Source organism: Emiliania huxleyi (genome assembly GCF_000372725.1).
Source record: "Emiliania huxleyi CCMP1516 unplaced genomic scaffold EMIHUscaffold_68, whole genome shotgun sequence".
NCBI classification, from domain to species: domain Eukaryota; phylum Haptophyta; order Isochrysidales; family Noelaerhabdaceae; genus Emiliania; species Emiliania huxleyi.
The window spans coordinates 157,616-178,789 of record NW_005196900.1 but is presented as its reverse complement, the minus strand read 5'-3'; the positions used below and the strand labels follow the sequence as shown (position 1 = coordinate 178,789).

General features: G+C 66.5%; 6 protein-coding genes across 6 annotated transcripts; 5 read left to right on the top strand and 1 right to left on the bottom strand.

Moving 5' to 3' along the window:
• Nucleotides 1-774: 774 nt before the first annotated feature.
• On the top strand, nucleotides 775-1,182 carry EMIHUDRAFT_216107 (hypothetical protein; the record flags this gene model as incomplete). Its single annotated transcript, XM_005762359.1, has 2 exons — nucleotides 775-794; nucleotides 867-1,182. The coding sequence occupies 2 exons, from the start codon at nucleotides 775-777 to the stop codon at nucleotides 1,180-1,182; spliced, it is 336 nt and encodes a 111-aa protein (XP_005762416.1).
• A 1,062-nt stretch (nucleotides 1,183-2,244) lies between these two features.
• On the top strand, nucleotides 2,245-3,304 carry EMIHUDRAFT_465318 (hypothetical protein). Its single transcript, XM_005762358.1, has 2 exons — nucleotides 2,245-2,778; nucleotides 2,864-3,304. The coding sequence occupies exons 1-2, from the start codon at nucleotides 2,250-2,252 to the stop codon at nucleotides 3,205-3,207; spliced, it is 873 nt and encodes a 290-aa protein (XP_005762415.1). The 5' UTR covers nucleotides 2,245-2,249; the 3' UTR covers nucleotides 3,208-3,304.
• Nucleotides 3,305-3,647: 343 nt separating this feature from the next.
• On the top strand, nucleotides 3,648-5,687 carry EMIHUDRAFT_216105 (hypothetical protein; the record flags this gene model as incomplete). The annotated part of the gene is made up of 1 exon (XM_005762357.1): nucleotides 3,648-5,687. One exon carries the CDS (start codon nucleotides 3,648-3,650, stop codon nucleotides 5,685-5,687), a length of 2,040 nt encoding a protein of 679 aa, XP_005762414.1.
• Nucleotides 5,688-6,226: 539 nt separating this feature from the next.
• Nucleotides 6,227-8,735, bottom strand: EMIHUDRAFT_437971 (hypothetical protein). The gene is made up of 7 exons (XM_005762356.1): nucleotides 8,106-8,735; nucleotides 7,775-8,038; nucleotides 7,586-7,650; nucleotides 7,117-7,364; nucleotides 6,798-6,921; nucleotides 6,687-6,690; nucleotides 6,227-6,649 (listed from the first exon to the last, which is right to left on the bottom strand). Exons 1-7 carry the CDS (start codon nucleotides 8,712-8,714, stop codon nucleotides 6,296-6,298), a joined length of 1,668 nt encoding a protein of 555 aa, XP_005762413.1. The 5' UTR covers nucleotides 8,715-8,735; the 3' UTR covers nucleotides 6,227-6,295.
• Nucleotides 8,736-10,957: 2,222 nt separating this feature from the next.
• On the top strand, nucleotides 10,958-12,874 carry EMIHUDRAFT_465316 (hypothetical protein; the record flags this gene model as incomplete). Its single annotated transcript, XM_005762355.1, has 4 exons — nucleotides 10,958-11,089; nucleotides 11,163-11,966; nucleotides 12,197-12,352; nucleotides 12,515-12,874. The coding sequence occupies exons 1-4, from the start codon at nucleotides 11,015-11,017 to the stop codon at nucleotides 12,872-12,874; spliced, it is 1,395 nt and encodes a 464-aa protein (XP_005762412.1). The 5' UTR covers nucleotides 10,958-11,014.
• Nucleotides 12,875-14,658: 1,784 nt separating this feature from the next.
• On the top strand, nucleotides 14,659-19,963 carry EMIHUDRAFT_452764 (hypothetical protein). Its single transcript, XM_005762354.1, has 8 exons — nucleotides 14,659-14,946; nucleotides 15,015-15,311; nucleotides 15,383-15,593; nucleotides 15,700-15,761; nucleotides 15,884-16,048; nucleotides 16,211-16,636; nucleotides 18,718-19,152; nucleotides 19,375-19,963. Exons 3-8 carry the CDS (start codon nucleotides 15,398-15,400, stop codon nucleotides 19,636-19,638), a joined length of 1,548 nt encoding a protein of 515 aa, XP_005762411.1. The 5' UTR covers nucleotides 14,659-14,946; nucleotides 15,015-15,311; nucleotides 15,383-15,397; the 3' UTR covers nucleotides 19,639-19,963.
• Nucleotides 19,964-21,174: the final 1,211 nt, after the last annotated feature.

Below are 21,174 nucleotides of genomic sequence, written 5' to 3'. Positions count from 1 at the left end.
TCTGGGGACTCTTGACAGAGGTGTGCTAGTCGCTATTCTCAGAACTCAGACAAGTCCGACATGTCTAAAAAGAAAGAAAGAAAGCAGACAACCCAAGTGAGGGATGGGAGGACGGCACGCCGCCACCACACAGGGATTTTAAGGGGAGAAGTGTGGTGCTAGCCGTCGCCGACATAAAGAAAGAAAGAAAACGGACAACCCCAAGGGAGGATGGGAGGACGGCACGCCGCCACCACGCAGGGATTTTAAGGAGAGGGGTGTGATGCGCTAGCCGTCGCCCACCCTTGGGCGTCCGCCTCTTCCTATCTCTCTTCGCAGTCTCTCGCCGATTCTCACTGCAGCCTTCATGCCACCTCGCGGTCGTTCGAGGTCGTCCCACTCTCGTCGTTCTCTCTCTTGTCGCTTCTTCCTCTGTCGCGTCGCTCTCCTCTGCCTCGTCCTGCGACGCCGCCGCCGCCTGCCGCTCCCTTGCTCTCGCGGCTTTTTTCCCCGACATGGCTGGGGGAGGAGGGTGGAAAGGCTTAGAAACGGCGGCGTGGCGCAAGATCCTGTTAGCTGTTTTCTTAATGCCCGCAACCCACTGTAGGACATCGCGACAGACAAGACGCGCCGACTAAGGGACGTCCACGTGACACGATTGTGGCACAGAGGGTGTGATGCTGGAGTATTGACATTCATGGGGCACGGCGCAGGATGCGCCGTGCTAGTACACCGTGTGTAGCGTGTGTGAAGGGTAGCACAGGCGTCCGAATTCAGACGCCCCCCCCAGGACCGATGCTGAAGGCGTCGGGGATGTTGGATGTACCGTAGATCGCGACGCCTGTGCGGGCAAGGCCGGAATGCCGGCTGAAAGTCGCCGCGAGGAGGCGCGGCACCATGTTCTGGTCGCTGCACGCGTGTCGCTGCACGACCATCGACACGCTGCTCAACAGCGAGGAGGGCTTCACCCTCGAGCAGCTGCTCGACGAGGACGATTTGCTGCAGGAGTGCAATTCGCAAAAGCGCTGCGAGGCCTTCCTCACCTCGACGCCGCCGCAGCTCGACTGCCTCGTGCGCGACACCGCCGCCATCGAGGCGGCGGCGGGCGAGGCGGACTTCTCCTCGATCCTGCTCCCCGCGCCGCTCTCGGACGTGCCGGACGCCCCGCTCCTCTCCAGCTGTGTCATGAAGCATGATAGATAGACACAGAAAGCATGAACCAAGGGCTCTGCCCGCAAGGCGCCCGCGTTGCCGACGCGGTACCATTGACTAATCCCGGAATACACACCCACACGACCAAATAGCGAAAACCCGAAAATCGTGCAAAAACCACGGAACGTGAGACGAAGAACGGTGGCAAGTTTGGCTAACTCCATAACATGGGCGATCCAGCGCTTCCTTCGATTGGACGGACGAAAGGATCGCGGGAAAAGCGGGACCGGCATCGCGACATCTCGGGGGTACACCATATGCCGAGCCTCTCGGCCTGCCATGCGCACGCGCGCTCGCCCGAGCGCAGCCACCTGCGGACCTGGCCAGCCTGTTCCTGGTTCGTGCCCAGCCTCTCCTTCCGCTGCCGCCGGCCTCGCAGTCCCGCCAGCCATCACGCTGCAGAGCCTGCGTAGACGCCACAGACGCCAATTCTGCAGCCCACAGCCCTGGCAACTGAGGGCGAGGGCCAGCAGTATACGACGACGACAACATCTCACACCCCGCGCTGTCCAGCGCCATCAGCCCCTCACGGCCCGGCCCAACCTTCCCTTCGCCACCCTCGCCTCCGGTGCCTCCAATCAAGTCGCACCTCTCTTCTTCAGCGAATGCAGCGGCAGCACCACGTCAGAGGCCGGGCCGACTGGCGGACCTGCATGCCCAGCCATGCCCCCACTCCCCACCCGCTTGGATCGATCAGCTGTAGACAGCTCCACCAGCTCCCACACCACCGCGTGTCGTGTCATGAAGCATGATAGATAGACATAGAAAGCATGAACCATCGAAAGGTCTGATCTCCAAAAGGAGCTCTCGGCGCGCTGCGCGCGCCCGCGCCCCGCCCCTTTTGCGCAGCAACACCTTAAAATTCATGGCCCTCAAAAATCGGGTCGGAGCGTAGCGGAGTGGGCCCTGAGTTTGAAAAGGGCGACGGACGCTTGCGTCCTAGCCTCCAACAACGCCTCCCCGGCGCAGAGGGGCCCCCGGAGGAATGCTCAACCGCCCCACGCCACGCCGCTGGAGGGCTGGAGTCAGACTCACGTGCGTTATTTTGCGAGGTGTCGATGCTCTTCGCAGTCGCACTCACAACAGCGTTGGCGCTCCACGCGTCTCCGCGCCTGCTGTCCCCGCGCGCTCATGCTGCCTGTGCGCGGAGTACTGTCTGCGTCGCGCAAGCCACGGAAGCGCAGGACGCATTGATCGCCAAGCTGCGGGCCGCGCCGCTCGACGGGCTCACGGCAATAGTGGCAAACGACATGAAGGCCATTGACCAGCGCTTTTTCCTGCGGCTGGCCGAGCTGGCAGACGCGGCCGACGATGAGGCGGATCGCGATTCGATCGCGGAGCTCGCGAGCAGTGTCGCCAGCTCCGTCGAGACGCTGCTCCGGCTCGCGGATGAGAAGATTCAGGATGACGGCTCAAAAGCGCAGGCGATCCTCCAGATCGCCGCGTCCGAGAGCGGCGAGTTCGAGGTGCCGATCCCAGCGGAGCGGGCGGCGGCCGTGCGGGCCGCCATCCGCGAGCGCGGCGGCTCGCTGGACGACGGATTTGTCGCGACCATCAAGGCGTACATGTCAAAGGCGGACAAGGACGGTGCGCGCGGCCCCCCCGCGCGGCGACTGCCGCAGCCCCGCTGCCGGCTCTCCTCGCCTGAGGTCCGTCGCGCACTCCGCCGCAGGCATGGAGGGGCTCGTCGAGATGCTGCGCGAGGTGCTGCAGCTCTTCGCGGCCGAGCGGCTGCTTGCGCTGGTCGAGCCGAGGCTGGAGGATGGCTCGGGGCTCGCGGCTGCGCTGCGCGCCGTGCTCGCCGCGAAGCCGGACGAGTGGGAGGAGACTCTGCGCGGGCAGGTTGCCACGGCCGAGCCCGTGTGCGGGCCGCTCGAGCTGCAGTCGGCGCTGCAGGACCAGATGGGTGAGGTCGTGCTGGGCATGCCGTCGGGGTCGGCGCTGCAGGCCCTGCTGGCCGAGTACCTCAACGAGCTGCTCGAGCGGACGCGAGTCATCGTCGCCGAGCTCGCCTAGACGACCGTCGGTGTGCGGTGTGGCAACGCGCCCGGGCGTGCTCGTCGCTCGGAGGCGTGAGAAGCACTTTTTCAGTTAGAGCTCGTTTAGCGTGAACCACGTCCGTCGCGCACCACATCGCGCACACCCACGGGCCACGGCGGACAGTAGCGAAGGACAAACACTCAGAGCCGACGGGCAGATTTCCAGGAAAAGGTCCATTCATTCACAGACACAGTCCGTCCGTCAGTCCCATGACGCTTTGAGTTTGACTATTGTCTATTGAGAAAAAAATAGCTGGCAATGGCTTGGAGGGGTTGCGGTGCGTCACAGACCTTGTTATTGAGAAGAAAACACGTCGCTTACCTATTCACAGCCAGTGTTTGCCTTCATCGACGGTTTCGCTCCGCTCAGTTGTTGGCAGCATCCGTGCTTCCGTCACCGATTGACCTCTCGCTGATATGCCGCATGTCGTTGGCTGGGGGCGTGCGGTGCGGGGCCAGCTTGGTCTCGACGACGAGTATCGAGGCAGCCATGCGGTCCCGCCGTCCCTCGCATTCCGAAAGCTATCAGAAGAGAACACTGTCGTCATGGTTGCTTGCGGCGCCGACTTCACCATCCTACTGCTCAAGTCTGGAGACGTCTTTGCCAGCGGCTGCAACCTCGCCGGCCAGCTGGGCAACTCTGCGGTGGGTGCATTTAGTGCCAAGCCGGTGCCCGCACTGGCGGGAAGGGATGCCCTCAAAGTGGCGTGCGGAGCACAACACGCGAGTGCCGTCACGCACACTGGAGAAGCATTCCTGTGGGGGCTGAATGACTCTGGTCAACTCGGTCTTGGACACCGCAAGCCGTGCCCGCAGCCGGTGTCGTTACCGCCTCCAACCCTTTTGAAGACGTGCGATAGCTTCCCCCAGAGCGAAAACCGGCCGATGCTTCCCATGCTGACGAGATCGAAGAGCTCCATGCGCTTCAGCCTCGGGGATGAGGCATCGGGCATTGACGGGGCGTGTGTGATCGAGGACGCCGACGTCCTCCGCCGCAAGGTCCTCCATGCGCGCGGCAGTTGGGCGGAGTTTGTCGCCGGCGTGGAGGACCGCACGTGGGGCTGGCGAGAGATTGCCTGCGGCGCACAGCACACCGTCGCCACTTTCCGCTCCCACGACCAACGGGAGCTGCACGTGCTGGCATGGGGATCGGGTGCTGCCGGCTGCCTCGGCCACGGCGACCACGTCGACTCAAGCTCCCCCGTCGAGATCGACGAGGTGACGCGGCAGCAGCTCGACGTCATCCAGGTGTCCGCCGGCGCCAACCACAGCGCGCTCATGTGCCGCAACTCGGAGGTATGGACGTGGGGCTACTGCGCAGACAATCGGCTCGGTCTAACAACCTCGAGCGTCGCCGCGAGCCAGGCTCAGCTCCGCAGGTTGTCTCTCCGACTGGCCCGAGGAGCGCCGCTCAGCTACTCTGACCTAGACGTCGTGGCCAAGCTGCGACCAGAAAAGGAGAAGGAGCAGGCTTGGGCGGGGGTGCTGACCCTTCTACGCTCTGGCGACGCGCTCTGCAGCCACGACCAGGCGATGCTTTACGCGCGGGTCGAGGAGGCCCTCCTGGAGAAGGAAGTCTGTCTCGCGCCGGGCCAATTCCGTTCGTCGGTCCCGCGCCGGGTTGCCGCGCTGCTCGGTGCGCCCATTGTGCAGGTAAGCTGCGGGAGTGCGCACACTGTCGCCGTCGCTGCCAACGGCGAGGTCTGGGGCTGGGGTTCGTCTTGCTTCGGCCAGCTGGGGCGGCAGCGGAAGAGCCTCGAGCCCCAGGTCATCCCTGCTCTCTCGCACCGTGATGCGATTGAGGCGGCGTGTGGAGCGCATCACACCGCGGTCGTGACGCGAACCGGCGCCGTCTTGACCATTGGTATGAACCTCGAGATCCAGTGCGGCTCCGAGAGCTCTCTAGGTCAGTCGAAGAGGAAGTCGCCGTCACGGTTGCGTGCCTTCGTCGACAAAGTCCACGGCTGCACGAGCGTTGCGTGCGGCGATGCGCACACAGTTGTGCTCTCGTCGTCGCAAGAAGGGCCCCGCGCGGCGGCGCAAGAAGATAACGGCGAGGCAGATGCGCTCCTGCTCCCCCCGGGAGTTCAGCTGGTGCCACCGACGGGATTGGGCAAGCCGCCACGGCTGCGCTACTCGCGGTCCCTGCCGACATTGGTGACTCGCTCTCGTGAGATGGAGTCTCTGAGCAAGGGGCCAGAGACCCCTCAGAGCATGACAAGGGTCCGCCCATCTGTAGCCGCTCTGCGCGGCCGCGCCGACCCCGTCACAGGAGGGCCCGATGCGTCCTTTGCCGGTTCCATCTCGTCTTGGCAAGATTCCGGCCGGAGCGAGGCCTCGACGAGCGAGACGGCGAGCACCCTTGAGTGGACGCAGCTGGACAGGCTCGGGCTGCAAAACAGCAACGTCTACCTCTCGCCCGAACTCAAGCGGCGACACAGCTTTGTTCTTCTCTGACTTGCTCCCTGCTCGGTGGCCTGGCCTCGATGAGGGGCGCAAAACGGGTCATTTACATACCGCGCGAAGCCCGGCCCTAGCGCCCATCCCCTAGCCCCACCATCCACCCCTAGCGCCCTTGGCGCGAGTCCTCTAGGTCTTTCCCCACAATTGGTTTTGTTTCTTTTCGTACAGGTCGGTGCGTACTCCACCAATAGCAGATTCAAATTGGGAATTTTGGTGTGACGTGTGACGTCTTCTGAGCACTGAGACGTCTCGCTGTGTGTGTCTCGTGGGGAGTGGGGTGTCTCTGACACTCGCGCGGGTCGCGCGGGCGGCGCCCGGGGGGCGCATATGCGCCGCGGCGGCGGCGGCGGCCGGCGCGGCTCTTCCCTGCGCTCTTTTTGTCTTTTCCTGATTTCTCGTCTTCTCCCCGCAAGAGCCGCACGGAATCACGTGTGCACGTGTCGCGTGTCGGGCGGCTTGTCGGCCGCACAGAGTGAGAGAGAGACGCGCGCGAGAAAACTCTGAGAATTTGGCGCTACCCCCTGCCTCGCCTAGTAAAGATTCTACTAGATCTTTCGAGATTGGATGCCTGCTGGACAAATGGTACATGGCGACACAGGCCACTAATAAAACGGGAACCCGCTGTCACTCGCTAAGTACGGTCGCGGCACCTCGGGCGGGGCCTCGACAGGCGCCTCTATGCCTGAGCGGTTGGCGCCGCTGCCGATGGCTGCCGGGGTCGCGGCCTCCTCTACTTTTGCGCTCTCGTTGAAGATTTCGCGCTGGATCTGCGCCACCCAATCGCTGCTCGCGCCGAACGCCTTGCCCACCGCCTGGTCGACGCGCGCCCACGTCGCGGAGAGGGAGGCGCTGCTGCTCGCGGCAGCGCCGGCCGCCGACGCCGCGGTCGCGTTCCATCCCGCCCCGACTGACGTACTGGTGGATGCGAACCATGACTCGAGCGAGGAGGCGGTGGCCTGCGGCGAGGCACGAGGGGTGTGGCGCGGGCAGCACCTCTCTAGCGCCCGTTCCTTGCCGGTGATGGGCGTTTGTGGTCGGGCAAGCTGGAGGCGGGCGGGTGGGCGGGCGGAGGGGCGGCGCGCCTCGAGCGCTGCAGAAGCGGACCTCGCCACTCGCTCGAGCTTCATCGCCTGCACTTGCGAGTCCATCTTCTCGAACAAGCGGCCCGTGCGGTACACAAAGACGGCCTGAGGCGGAGCAGCGGAGAGCGGCGAGTGGAGAGTGGCGCCTCGCGGGAAATGGGAGGCAGAGGCGGGAGGCGCGGGAGGCGCGGGAGGCGCGGGAGGCGCGGGAGGCTCGGGGGGAGTCTCGCGGCCGGTGCGCCGCGCGCCTGGCGCCACTTTTCGAGGATGCCCACCTACAGCCACGCACCTCCCCGCACCGTCACACGCGGCTCTCTCCCGCCTCCGCCATAAGAAGTCACAGGCCTTGTCGAGGATCCAATCCCAGACGGTGAGGGCGAAGGCGGCGGCGAGGCGAGACAGGGCGCCGAGCTGGTTCGCGAGGGTGGTCGAGTAGGCGAGCAAACACCCTCCGACGATCGCGCGCGCTGCGGCGGCGGCGGTGGCCGCGCCCGCACCGCCGAGGCCGGAGAGGGCGTAGTGCAGCGCCAGGCCGGCGGCGGAGCCGAGCGCGAAGGAGGCGCCGAGCAAGCGGCGCGAGGCGAGCTGCCTGCGGGGCGGGTGCCGTGGGCGCGTGTCGCTGGGGCGTGTCGCCGGGGCGTGTTGTGGGCCTGTGTGGTGCGGGTGGTGGAGTGTCGGGGCGTGTCGTGGGCGTGTCGTGGGCGTGTCGTGGGCGTGTCGTGGACGTGTCGTGGCGTGTCGTGGGCGTGTCGTGGGCGTGTCGTGGACGTGTCGTGGGACGAGTGCTCTGGCGATGAGGCGATGCTGCACCTGCTCGCGAGTGCGAGCGACGAGTTGAGAGCACCCAGCGTCGAGGTGATTGCGCGGTCGATCACCTGTTGGGTGGACTTCATCGCTAACTCTCAACTCTCACTGCCAGTGTCGAGTTGCCTGCCGCGGGTCTAGGAAGTGTCTAGGACGTGTCGAGGACGTGTCTAGGAGGTGTCTAGGAGGTGTCACCTCGCCCGGCTGGGTGCGCCGCAGCCGCTCGCGCTGCCGAACGAGCAGGTCGCGCGAGTGGAGGATCGAGGCGAGCCGCGCGGGCGTCACGCGGCCAGCGGCTGGCGGGGCGACGGCGGGAGGCGGTGCGGAGGCGGCGGCAGCAGTCAGCTCCGGCAGCTGGATGCCTTCGGGCAGCTGGATGCCTTCGGGGAGGGTGAGCCCGTCGGGCAGGTCCGGCAGCTGGATCACCGACGAGGCGAGCCTGCCCGCGTCCGACACAACCTGCGGGAAGGCCCCGAGAAGGTCAGGGAAGGGCCCTGCGAACTGGAGCCGGCGCCGGATGCCAAACCTTGTCGATGTCGGAGGCCACCCGGTCCGTGATCTCCTTCGCGGAGACCTTCGCCATCTGCTCGATGTCGGAGGCCACGCGGTCCGTCACCACCTTGGCCGACACCTTTGCCATCTGCTCCGCCGACCAAGTCAGCCGCTCGAAGTCGCCTCTCGTGAGCGAGTCGAGCGCGGAGGTCGAGAGGGACTGGAGCAGCGCCTCCGCCTCAGCGAGCGCTCGGATCATGTCCGCGTCCGCGTCCGCGTCGTCGGCGGAAGCGTCCGCCTCCTGCTCGACGCGCCGCCCCACCAGGCTGCTGCTTGCGGCGATGGTCGCGGCGTCGACCAGGCGCGAACGCAGGCCTGGCAGCGGAGCCGCGCCGCGCAGCCGAGCGGCCGTGTTTGCGAAGTGCGACACGATGCGGCGCGGGATCCGGGCGGAGAGCGAGCCTTGCTCCAGGGCCTCCACGCGCGACTCGAGCGCCTGTACCCGCGCCAGTAGGATGGCGACCTGCTCCGGCGTCAGCATTACCGGCGGCGCGGCGGGCGCCGCGCCCGCGCACATCCGTGGTTTCAGCACGGCTGGTCGCGGCGGGCTCCACAGCGCAAAGACCAGCAGCGCGGGCAGCATAGGAGAGAGTGAACGAGCGAGGGCCGGCGGAGAGGAGGGAGGAGGCCGGCCAACAAACCGGTTCGTCTTCAGGAAGGTGTTTCGTTGCTTGGGCAGGGGTAGGTAGGGTAGGTCTGTGCCCTCCCGTCGGGTTTTCCCTCTCTTCACGCCGGAATTTACACGGCAGAAAAAGAAATTTTCCGCGAAATCACGATGTCAACCCCCTCCCCAAGTGGGACAGAGATTTTTAGGGCGGTGGGTCCGTCCACTTCATATAAAGTACTCTCCTTAGGTTTGGGCTTGTTTGGCCCACATCGTTTGGTTTTCGCCATTTCCCTCCATTTTCGCTTCGCTGCGCGGATTGCTGCTGTTACGTCTTCGGTCCGAGTCCCCGCGGGAAGCCCCGCGCATGGGCAACAACGTCTGTCCCACACACGCACAGACGCGCACATACATCATGCCCGGGCACCCCCCACAGTGTAGTGGTGTGAGCACACAAGTACTAGCAGAGTGCACACCTGCCTTGGCGGGTGGGTCGTAAGAATCAAAGCCCTGGAGGCGTGAGGGAGGGTGTAGAGGATGTAGAGTGTAGAGCGCTGTAGAGCTGTAGAGATGTAGAGCGCTGTAGAGCTGTAGAGCTCTACATCCGCCGCGTGACGAAGCGCCTGCGTTGTAGAGCGATGCAGAGCGCGATTTTGTTGTAGAGTTTGTTGTAGAGGCTCTACAGCCAAACCGCCGGGAAGGCAGTGACTCGAAGAGGTCGAGTCGCACTAATGGGGTGTCTCCGAGCTTACTGGAGCTCTGATGGACGGCCCTGACTATCCCTGACACACAGAGAGTCACTCTGACAGCACACAACACCCTATAACTGCGTCATGACCAGCCTGCCATGCGTCGCCGGTGCCGCATTCGTCGCTGTGCTTCTTTAGCGCAGGCGGTGGACTGTCGGCTGCGAGGACGGTCGCATTTGCGTGAGGCGAGGCGAGCATTCAGACGCGTTGCATGCGCCATGCCTCGCGCCAGCGCGTGCGGGAGCTCCGTGGCTGAGCGTTGAGTCCAGGCGAGTTGCGCTGGCCACTATCGCTACACCTAGCCGAGCTGACGCGCCGAGGCGCCGGCCAGTCGCAGCCGTGAGGCATGCCACAGCAGCAGAGGCACCTCCCACCCATTGGGCGGGCAGACAGAAGGCCAGGGCAGCACTGCCACTGGCAAGTGCAACGCGCCTCATGTCGGAGAGGACCGTGCCTCGTTCGCCGCTGATATAGAGTTTGTTGTAGAGATTTCACGTTGTAGAGCGCCTCTACATCGCTCTACAACGCAGGCGCCTCGTCACGCGGCGGATGTAGAGCTCTACAGCTCTACAGCGCTCTACATCTCTACAGCTCTACAGTTCCGGACGGGCATTAAGAACGCACAGGTTCTTCGCCCAGCCTCAGGTTCTTAGCTAAGTCGGCGGTCCGTCGGGGGCCGAGCCTCAGGTTCTTAACCGGGTGGATGGTTTTTTAAACCGTTTCGGCTTCGATTAAAAATCAATAAATGGGTCTTAAAACAGTTTGGAAGTTTGGAACAGTAAGTTCGCGCATGGCGTGACAAGAGAGTCATTCGCTGCCGTGAGCTGCCCCTGCGGCTGCGGCCGCGGGGGCAGGGGCGCCGGCTGCAGGCGTTGGCCCAGCCTCAGGTTCTTAGGGAGTTCTTAGGGATCCGGCCGAAATATGAGCCTCAGGTTCTTAACGTTAGAGGTTCTTAATGCCCGTCCGGAACTGTACAGCGCTCTACACTCTACATCCTCTACACCCTCCCTCACTACTCAGTCAAAGCCTCTTGGACTTGGTGTGCCAAACGTGCTCGAGCGCGCCGAAGAGAGACGATCTACGCTCGAGGGAGTTAGCGAAAGTCGCACGGGCAGAGGGGAGCAGACCGAGGCCTCCGGCAGTCCGCACCGCCTCGCGAAAGGGAAGCGACCACAACGATCTCGATCAACTCCAGCCCCAGCTTGGACTTAGGTAGATTTATTTGTTTTGACTTAGGTGCGCCGAGCGCCGGCGCGTAGGTCGCGACCGACGCGCAGCGCGGGCACGTCGCGACTGGGGATAGGTCAATGTCCACAGACCCCAATCCGGCAAGGCCCGAAGAAGAAACCCTGGGCGAAATTTGAAAAAGAAATCTGCGCCGCGCACTGTGGCTCCATTGGCGGCTCCGTTTTCTTTGCCCAGTGTTGTGAGAGCTTGTAAAAATTTTTCCCCGCAGAATTCCTTTCTTTGTGGCACCTTGTGTCTCCGCCGCTGCCGCCGCTGCCACCGACCCGGCACAAGGGCACTGTCATGCACATCACCGTCGTGGGAGGCGGCAACTCGACTCCCATCTTCGCTGCGCTCGCCAAGGACGCCGGCCACGAGGTCGCGACCGCCGCGCCGCGGATGGCTGAGACGCGAGAGCTCAGCCGCTGACGCTTCGATCCCTCGCCGTCAGGTGGCGATCCTCACCCGGCGGCCCGCCGACTGGAACAAGGACGACATCGGCTTTGTCAACGAGGACCTCGACTACTTCCCGCAGGCGGAGCTGCGGGTCGGCATCGACCTCGTGACTGACGACCCGGCGCTCTGCATTCCGCAGACGGACCTGATCTTCATCGCCGGGCTGCCGATCCACCACAACCCGACGGTGCTGGCGCGGATCCGGCCGCACCTGGACATGCAGAAGAAGGTCTTCATCGGCTCGATCTGCGCGTACGGCGGCTTCAACTGGGTGGCGGCGGAGGCGCTCGGGCCAGGCAACTACTCACTCTTTGGCACGCAGCTGATCCCGTGGTGCTGCGGCACGCTCGAGTACGGGCGGACGGGGCTGGTCATCGGGGCGAAGCGGCTGCTGCGGATCGCGACCGAGGACGGACGCGACTCTGACGGCGTCAAGCCCATCCTCGCCAAGATCCTCAAGATGCCCTTCCTCACCGACACCGACTTCATCGCGAGCACGCTCTGGCCCAACAACCCGTCGCTGCACCCGCCCATCCTGTACGGCCTCTTCAAGGACTGGGACGGGAAGAGCCCGTACGACCCGGACAAGGAGCGGCGCCCACACGACCGACGCCGCTCCCACCCGCAACGCGCACGACCGCTCGCATCCCGCCTCCCACCGCCGCCTCCCTCCCCTAGTCTCTCACAGCGCCGCCTCTCACAGCGCCGCCTCTCACCTCCGCCGCGACACTCCGGCCGCCCCTCCTCTCGGCGGCAGGTGCCCACTCTCATCTACAAGGACCTGCGCACCGACTCCGCGGTGCCGCTCCTCGCCTCCGCCCCGCCCCGCCCCTCCTCCGCCCCGCCCCGCCCTCCCCGGGCCCCGCCACCGCCTCCGCCGCCACCCCCCCCCCGCCCCGCCCTCCCCGGGTCCCGCCTTCGCCTCCGCCTCCTCTTCCCCCCCGGCCCCCCCTCCCCGTGCCCCGCCGCTCCTCCTCCCTCCACCGCCAGCCTGCCCCCCCCCCCTCCCCCTCCCCTCCCCGCGGGCAGGTCACCCTCGTCGAGATGGACACCGACCTCTGCGCCATCGTCGCCGGCCTGCGCGGCGCGCTGCCGCAGAACGGCCACCTCGTCGACAGCGACTTCTCGATGAAGGCGTGTGTGATGCAAAACTACGAGGAGCAGATCACCTGCGCGTGGGACACGGTGCGATGCGCCGCACCTCCGCCGCACCTCCGCCAGAGATGCGCCGAGCGGAGCCCCTTGCGTGCTGGACAGGCTGCCCCGCCCGTGCCACACCGCGACAGCGAGGACTCTGCGCCGCGCTCGCCCCGCGACACGCGCCCGCGCGCGCTCCGCCTCCCGCAGGTCAGCTGCATCATGTCCAACAAGGCCTTCGCCAAGCACAGGATCCCGTACACGGCCATCGAGGGCGGGGTGGTGCCGACGCTCGCACACAAGTTCTTCGAGACGGACCTGCCCTTCGGGCTGTGCACGATGAAGGACATCGCAAACATGGTGGGCGTCGCGGTGCCGTGCATCGACAAGATGATCCTGTGGAACCAGAAGCTGATCGGCAAGGAGTACCTCACCGCCTCGGGCAAGATCGACGGCAAGCACGCCTCCGAGTGCGTGCTGCCCTCCGCCTTCGGCCTCGACGCAAAGACGCTCGAGTTTGGCAACCGCAGCCGGACCGCCAACGGGGCGGAGAAGAAGCAGAAGACATGATCCCGGAGGGCGGGGCGGGGGGAGGAGAGGGAGGCAGGCCGGTCGGTGTACGTGATGGCCGGACGGCTCTCCCCCGGGGAGCGGAGACGGCCGCGTCGTTGGTCGTGTCCCGGTGACGGCGGGCTAGTGTCAACTGTCAAACGTCGATGGTTATTGGTATTTATGTCCGGCGTTTTTTTATTTTCTGAGGCGGACTGTGAGGGGCGGCGCGCGGCGGAGAGCGCAGCGGGGCTGGATCGGGGCGGTCGGGTCGGCGGGGTTGGGGCGGGGTTTGCCGTCGGGCCGCCTCGGGCTCGGCACGTGGGGGCTAGCTCACGGCCACGGGGGGTGGGGTGGGGTTGTGGGGTGGGGGTGTCGCGGGGTGGGGTGGGGCGGGCGCCGGAGTGGGAGTCGCAGTCGGTGTGTGACTGCTCGGCTGTTTTGGGTCGAATTCATTTTCTGTGTCGAGCCTGAAAGAAAGAAAAAGAAAACAGACAGCCCAAACGAGGGATGGGGGAGGAGGACAGGCTCCCCACCTGCACGAGCAGGATTTTGGAAGGACGATCAGGGGCACAGCCACAGGTGGGGCGCGTCTCCTGCTCCTGACAAGGGACACGACAGGCTCGCAGCGCGGTGCACGGTGGACTCCCAACTCCACTGGCGGTCTCATCTCAGTCTACATGTGCATGCACATGTACATGTCATGTGCGTGTAGCGACCTGCCTCCAGCTTCTCACTGGCAGTCTCTCGCTGCCACAGGCACACTTACAGGGGTGGCAGGGGCGGCGGCAGGAGTCTCCTACATGCTATCCGGGCCTCGCTAGAGGTGCGTCCTGTGTGTGTCGTCGTCCTTGAGGGTCTTGAGGGGGAAGGGGGAAGGGGAGTGTGGTCATCTTCCTGTTTCTTTTGTAAGATTCTTTTGGCCTGTGTTAGTGCCAGTGCGCGCCAGTCCCGTGCCCAGTGTTGTGCGAGGGAGTTTAGTTTTATGATAAGATTCTTTTGGCCTGTGTCGAACCTGTGTGCTGTGCGAGAGAGTTCTCTTCCTTGAATTCTTTTGGCCACCGGACGACGCGGACCGCGCAAACGGACCGCGCAAAGCAGACGTCCAGCTCCATTGTCCACGTTCGCGGCCGCTCCTCAGCTACCTCTCATGACGGCGGCGACGCTCGAGCTCGAGCTCGGCTCGGTCGAGGAGACGGAGCTGCTGGGTGCTCAGCTCGCTGAGGTCGTGGAGCGCGGCGACGTCATCTTCCTCTCGGGCGAGCTCGGCGCCGGCAAGACGTCGCTCTCGCGCGGCTTCCTGCGCCGCTTCTTTGCCGACCCGGAGCTGGAGGTGCCGTCTCCGTCCTACCTCATCTGCCTGAGCTACGCCGACGACGGACCGGACGGCAGCCCGGCGGGAGCGACTGCAGACGACGCAGGCGGCGCAAAGGCGGCGGTCTCCGGCCGCACCCTGAGGCCTCGCGGGCGCGCCCGGCTGCCCGGAGTGCGCGTGCTGCACCTCGATCCGTACCGGCTGCCCGAGGGCCGCGTCGCCGGCCTCGTCGACCTGCAGTCTGCCTTTGAGACGAGCGTCTGCCTCGTCGAGTGGCCGCAGCGGCTCGGCCCGCAGCTCTGCACGCCGCACTCGCCGCAGCGGGTCGAGGTGCGGCTGGGCGGGATCGGGCCGCAGGCGGCGGGCCGCGCCGCCACGGTGACGGCGGTGGGCCCTCGCTGGGCGCCAATGCTTGCCGAGTGGGTCGCCGCCGGTCGCGTCACTGTCGAGCTGCCTCCGCTGCCTCCGCCTGCGCTGCCGTCGGGCGATGGCGAGGCGGGCAACGGCGAGTCGGGCGACGGCGTGGGCGGCGGCGGCGGCGAGGCGGGCGGAGGACAGGCCGCGGCGAGGGTCGTCCCTCCCGTGCCGGAGGGTGCTGGTCGGCGGGGGATGCTGCAGAGGTGCGGACGAGTGGGAGTGGTCACTCGAGAGGAGTGCGAGGCTGCGCGAGAGTAGGCGGGAGATGCTCGTGCTCGGGATCGAGTCGTCCTGCGACGACACGGGCGCGGCGGTGGTGCGGGGGGACGGGACCGTCCTCGCCGAGGCGATCGCGTCGCAGGCTGGCGTCGCACGAGGAGAGTGAAGCATGGCTGACATGTGGTCCTGAAGGGCTCCCTCGCCTCGCAGGTCGGCGTACACGAGGAGTGGGGCGGCGTGGTGCCAAAGCTGGCGCAGCAGTCGCACCGCGCCGCCATCGACGGGACGGTCGCCGAGGCGCTTCGCCGCGCCGCCGTCTCTCCGGCCGACCTCTCCGCCGTCGCCGTCACCGTCGGTCCGGGCTTGGCGCCCTACGGACGTGGCGAGAGAAGAAGACGTCGACGGGCCGTCCTCCACCCGCCAGCACATACGGCGCTTTAGGCGCTCTGCCTGGACGTGGGGGTGCGCAAGGCGCTCTCGCTCTGCCGCGAGCACCGCATCCCTCTCGTGCGCCCTCCGCCCGCCGCCGAGGCGCCGCTGCGGGCCGCGTCTCTTCACACCTCACCTGTCGTGAGCAGGTGCGGGTCCACCACATGGAAGCTCACGCCCTCGTCACGTGGCTCCCCTCCTGCCACGCGCACCACGCACCCCGCCCGCACCCGCCGTCCGCGTCCGTGCCGCAAGCCCCGCCGCCGCCGCCGCTGCTGTCGGGGCTGCTGCCCCCCTTCCCCTTCCTGACGCTGCTCGTCTCTGGCGGGCACAACATGCTCGTCCTCTCGCGCGCCGTGGGCGAGCCGCCCTCCCGCGCCGCCACACCCCGCCGCCCCGCCCCCTCCCCCCTCGCCCCCTCGCCCTCACTCCCCCGCCCCACCGCCGCCCCTCCCTCGCCTGCCAGGCGATCACACGGTCCTCGGCTCGACCCTCGACGACTCGATCGGAGAGGCTTTCGACAAGACGGTGCCACGCTGCCCGCGCTGCCCCCTGCCGCCCGCCCGTCCGACCCGCCCATGCGTTGCCCGCCCGCCCGCCCGCCCGCCTGCTCGGCACTGCCCATCCGACCGAGCCGCCCCCCCGTGCAGGCCCGCCTCCTCGGCATCGAGGCCATCCCGGGCGGGCCTCCCCTCGAGCGGCTCGCAGCGAGCGGAGACCCTCGCGCGTACGCGCTGCCGCGGCCGCTCTCGCGCACCCGCGACGAGGCTCTCCGCTCCAACTGCGACTTTTCGTACGCCGGCCTCAAGTCGGCCGTCCGGATGCTGCTCGAGCCGCAGCAGCCGCCAAAGAAGCAGCGCAAGCAGCAGCGCAAGCAGCAGCAGGGACAGGGGCAGCAGCAGCAGCCGCAGCCGCAGCAGCAGCAGCCGGAGCAGCCGCCGCCGCCGCAGCAGCAGCAGCAGCTGCCGGCGCCCGAGCCCGCAGTGGCCAACGGCGATGGCGGCGCGTCAGCCGCGGGCGGCGCCGGGGCAGCTGCCCCCGATGGCGCCGCCACGCCAGCAGGCTCGGGGGGCGCGCAGCGGCGGGCCGACATCGCCGCCTCCTTCCAGCGGGTCGCCGTCGAGCACCTCGTCGAGCGCGTCGAGCGCGCCATCGGCTGGGCGCGCGAGGCGGAGCCGGGTCTCACTTGCGTCGTCGTCGCGGGAGGCGTCGCCGCGAACGGCGAGGTGCGGAGGCAGCTGAGCGGCGCGTGCGGCCGCGCCGGACTTCCGATGGTGTGCCCCCCGGTGCGGCTCTGCACGGACAACGGGACGATGGTTGCGTGGGCGGGCATGCTCCGCCTCTGGCTCGGCCTCGCGGAGCCGCCCCTGCGCGAGAGCGACGAGCTCGACCTCTTCGTCGAGGTGCGGCCCAAGTGGCCGATCGGGCCGCGCGACCGCCGCTCGACGACGCAGGCGCAGCAGCTCGCCAAGCGGAAGACGCCCGCCCAGGCCTCCGCCGCGGCCGAGGCCGCCGGCTACGCACCCGCGCCGCTTGCCGCGCCCGCCGCGCCCGCGGGTGGGAGCGCAGCAGAGGAGGCGGGCGAGAAGCGAGCGAGGGGGTGACGGCGTTCCGCGAGTCTTTCTCGTTCCTCGGCGGCCCCGGGGGGGGGGGGGGGTCTTTCCCCCAGGGATGCCTTGAATGCCAAGAAAAGAGAAAGAAAACGGACCCATGTAGAGAACTTAGAGCGTGACACGGGGGGTTTCGGGGCGTGTGTCAGCTGAGACGTGACGAGAGCTGTCACGACACACACGCGCTCTCACGCGCATGATGCGGTGTGGGAGATTGCAATCTCCCCAGGGTTCACCCCCAGTGTGGGTAGGGGATCCCGCACCCCCAGGGGGGGAACCCACACCGGACGCGCGCCCTAGCGCGCGCCTGGGAACATATGTGAAAACCAGCCGAAACGAGAAACGAGCCTCCTCTCCCCAATTACCCCAAAAGAGTAAACGGACCCCAGCACCCGCGCACTGCACTGGTCCACCCAGTTAGCCAGACGATTGGGATCGGGTTGCGGGGCAAGAGAGCCCTAGCCCTGGGGGGTGCGCGGTCGCAGAGCCAAATAATAAATAGAGCATACATCTCCTGGGGAGATATGGCGACAACCCGACGGGCAGACCCCGCCTCCCGCTCGCCGAGGGCGTGCACCACACAGCACACAGACATATACCTAGGCGCTGCACGGCTCCAAGGGCTTTCTGGGGTGTTGTGTGTGTGTGTGTGTGTGTGTGTGTGTGTGTGTGTGTGTGTGTGTGTACGATGTGTGTGTGTGTGTGTGTGTGTGTGTGTGTGTGTGTGTGTGCTCGCTCGCTCGGATGCGCGGGCGCTGTGCGAGCCGCCCTGCCCGCGGCGCTGCTAGAGTTGCGCCGCGGGGAGGGCTCGGCGGCCGCTTCTAGAGCTCTTCGTCGCTCTCCCCGTCGAGCGAGGGCTCGTTGGACTCGCAGGGCCATAACACGGTTCTTGTCCTCCAGCGAATTCTTTTTGGGCCGTCGCCTGCTGCCATTTGTAGTGCCAGTCTGAGCCAGTCTGCTGCGAGGGGCATGAATTCTCTTTTTGCCCCAACGCCTGGACATCACCATTTTGGCTCGCCAACATACAAGCAAAGAAAGAAAGAAAGAAAACGGACAACCCAAGGGAGGGATGGGAGGACGGCACGCCGCCACCACACAGGGATTTTAAGGAGAGGGGTGTGGGGCGCTATCCGTCGCCCACCCTTGGGCGTCTGCCTCTTCCTATCTCTCTTCGCAGTCCCTCGCCGATTCTCGCTGCAACCTTCATGCCACCTCGCGGTCTTCCCACTCTCGTCGTTCTCTCTCTTGTCGCTTCTTCCTCTGTCGCTTCGCTCTCCTCTGCCTCGTTCTGCGACGACGCCGCTGCCTGCCGATCCCTTGCCCTCGCCTCTCGGCGCAACTCTGCCCTCCTCGCAGCATATCCTGGCCCCTCGAGTTTATCGAGCTCTCCTCGCGCAAGGACGACTCTTCTGACGCCCACTGCGACCATTTGCCGCCAAGTCATATCGTTGCTCAGGTCCACTCTCTCTTCGGACACTTGTACCTCCACCGATGATGCCGGCGCTGGGGTCCCCTTCGGGTGCATCGTGACAGCTGACGACGGGATTTCCACTGGCTCGTCCTCCTCAGAGCCGTCTTCCCCGGCTTCCTCCCATTCGGCTCTACGTTCAGCACGTTCAGCGTGGCTCACCCTCCATGCCGTGAACAGGCGGGGTTGTGCGTTTATGTGAACAGGCGGTTTATCCACCCTGTCTATATTCTTCTCTCGTTCCTCTGCCCTTGCCTTGGTCTTGTCGTTGTTTCGCATCCATGTCAGTATGGCGATCGAGGCTGCCTTCCCCACTACCTGTAGTTCTCTCGTCACCTCTCCTGCGCCAACAAGCTCTCCTTTGCCATAATACTTTTTGCCCCACATGCCCGGAGTTCCTCGATAGCGGTACACTCTGCTGCAGAATTCAATGTCCGAGGTGGACCGCTGGAAGCCCGAGGAGGACGAGTCGCGCGAGCAGCGCGAGGGCAAGCGCCACCGCGACCGCGACCGCGATCGCCGCGAGCGCAAGCGCGACCGCCGCGACGACTCATCGAGCGATGAGGACCGCCGACGTCGGCGCCGCTCGCGCTCGCGCTCGTCGAGTGACGAAGAGCGATCGCGTCGGCGAGACCGCGACCGGCGCGACCGCGACCGGAGGCGCGACGACAGCGAGGAGCGGCACGCGCGGCGGCGCGACGACCGACACGAAGACAGCGGTCGGCGCGGCACCCACGAGGAGCGGGAGGTGAGCCGGCCGCCGCAGGTCGACCCGGAGCTCGAGCAGCTGCGGGAGGAGCTGCGGATCGCCGAGCAGCGCCTGTACCAGCTGCAGCAGGAGGTCGAGCAGCTCGAGGCGGCAGAGGCATTTCACCTGCGCGGGGGCGGGGGCGGCGGAAGCGACGGTGCCAGCTGGGCCGCTCCGCCGCCGCCGCCGCCGCCGGGGCCGGCGGGCGGCGGCGCCGCGCGGCCCGTCTCCCCGGGCGGGCTGCTTGGCACCTTCTCCCTCCTCCTGATCCTGCCCGGCGACATCGGCGGCGACGCGATGCGCCGTGTCGCAAAGCTGCGGGAGAAGGTCCTCGCGCCGTGCGACTTCAACGTCAAGCTTCCGGCCAAGCCGAAAGAGATCCGGAAGCGGTTCGCCGAGGCGGCGCGGACGCAGTCGCAGGACGACACGACTCGCGCCAAGGGGGGCGACCTCGGCGAAGTCTGCGGCGGCGACCTGCCGGCCGAGCTTGAGGAGGCTGCGCGCGCGCTCGCCGTCAACGGAGTGAGTCAGCCTATCGAGACAGAGCGAGGGGCGCACCTCCTGCTGCGCACCGCCTGAGCGCACCGCCGATGCAGGGCCCGGCGGCCGAGGCCCGCCTCTTGGCGGCGCGGCGAGGCGAGCGCGTGTTTCGTGCTCGAGAGACGGGCCGTCCCGCGTGCGCCACAGCCAACAACATGGCCGAGAAAAGTGCGCAGGGCAATGGGGGGCGGGAGGGGGAGCGGCTTTCTTGGGCGGCCGAGAGCCCCTCGGTTTGTTCTTCCCGGGAGGGCGGAACGAGAGTGAGTGGGCAGCCACAGCGCGCCCTGGGAGCGTGCGCGCCATCCAGTGTGTGTGCAGTGACCAGTGTCGTACCCGGGTAAAAAAAAGGTAGGTGCGTTATGTCTTAATGTGCTTTGATCAGACACAAGAAACAGTCTCGTTCGTCGAGAGATTCAGACACAGAATCACGGACATACGTCTAACACGAGAGTCTCTCTCGCGAGCCCACACACCGCGCTCCGCGGCCGCGCCCCCCGCGTGAGGCCGTGAGCGGCACACGTTCAGCATACACCCTTTTTTGCCAGGCTCACGCACCGTGTGACACCGCGCTGGTATGCGTGCGTCTCATCAGGCACCGGCCAAGAATCGGGAGGAAGCGACGGTGACATTCGACAGGACTAGGCGGCGAGCAATCGAGCAGCAATTGACAAAACGGCGGGGACGGGGGACAGAATCGCGCATTGCCCTCGGGGGGCACGACGGTGGAGCTATGCGTTGCCTATCGGAGGCATAGACCTACTGCGAGGCAAAGATGATGGCGGCAGCGGTGTCTGCAGCAGCCTCCCTACTGGCCTTCGACGACTTGCCCGCTATGGCAATCCCGCCGAGGCAGGTGGTGACACCAGTCGCAGGGTTCTGCACCGTAAGGGCCCTGCCGCCCATGCCCGGGTTGGCCGCCGTGCAGGCATCCTCCGATGCCGGCTCAGAGACCGTGCCGTACTCGGTCGTCATGCAGTCCTCGGGGCCGATGGTCGAGGCGCATGAGCTGGCTGCGGCCACCGCGAGCGAGGAAGCCATCTCGCACGAGAGGACGGGCGCGTTCTCCATCAGCAACCTGCACATCTCAATCCCGCGCGCATCGACGACGACCACGCAGTCCTGCCAGTTGGTGAGCTCGGTGTAGGCGGACTGCATCGCGTCGATGCAGGCGAGCGTGTTCAGCTGCAGAGTGTTGGTGGTGTAAACGGCTGGGGGGCTCGGCGGCGGCTCGGCAGGCGGAGCTGGCGGCGCAGAAGGAGGAGTCTCGGGCGGCGGCGCGGGTGGTGCGCTGGGCGGCTCAAACGGGGGTAGGCTTGGCGGAGGGCCAGGAGGCTCACTCGGCGGCGTGAGTGGTGGAGGGCTCGGAGGTGACGGTGCCAAGGGCGGGCTTGGAGCAGACGGCGGGGACGGCGGGCTCGGGGAGGGAGACAACGGCGGGGGCGGCGAAGGTGTCGGCGAGGCTGGAGGCGGCGGCGTAGCCGGCGGGCTCGGCGGCGACGGCGGCGGCGGCGATGGCGGCGGAATAGTCGGTGGCGAGGGTGAGGCGGGAGGCGATGACGGCGGAGGCGGTGAAGA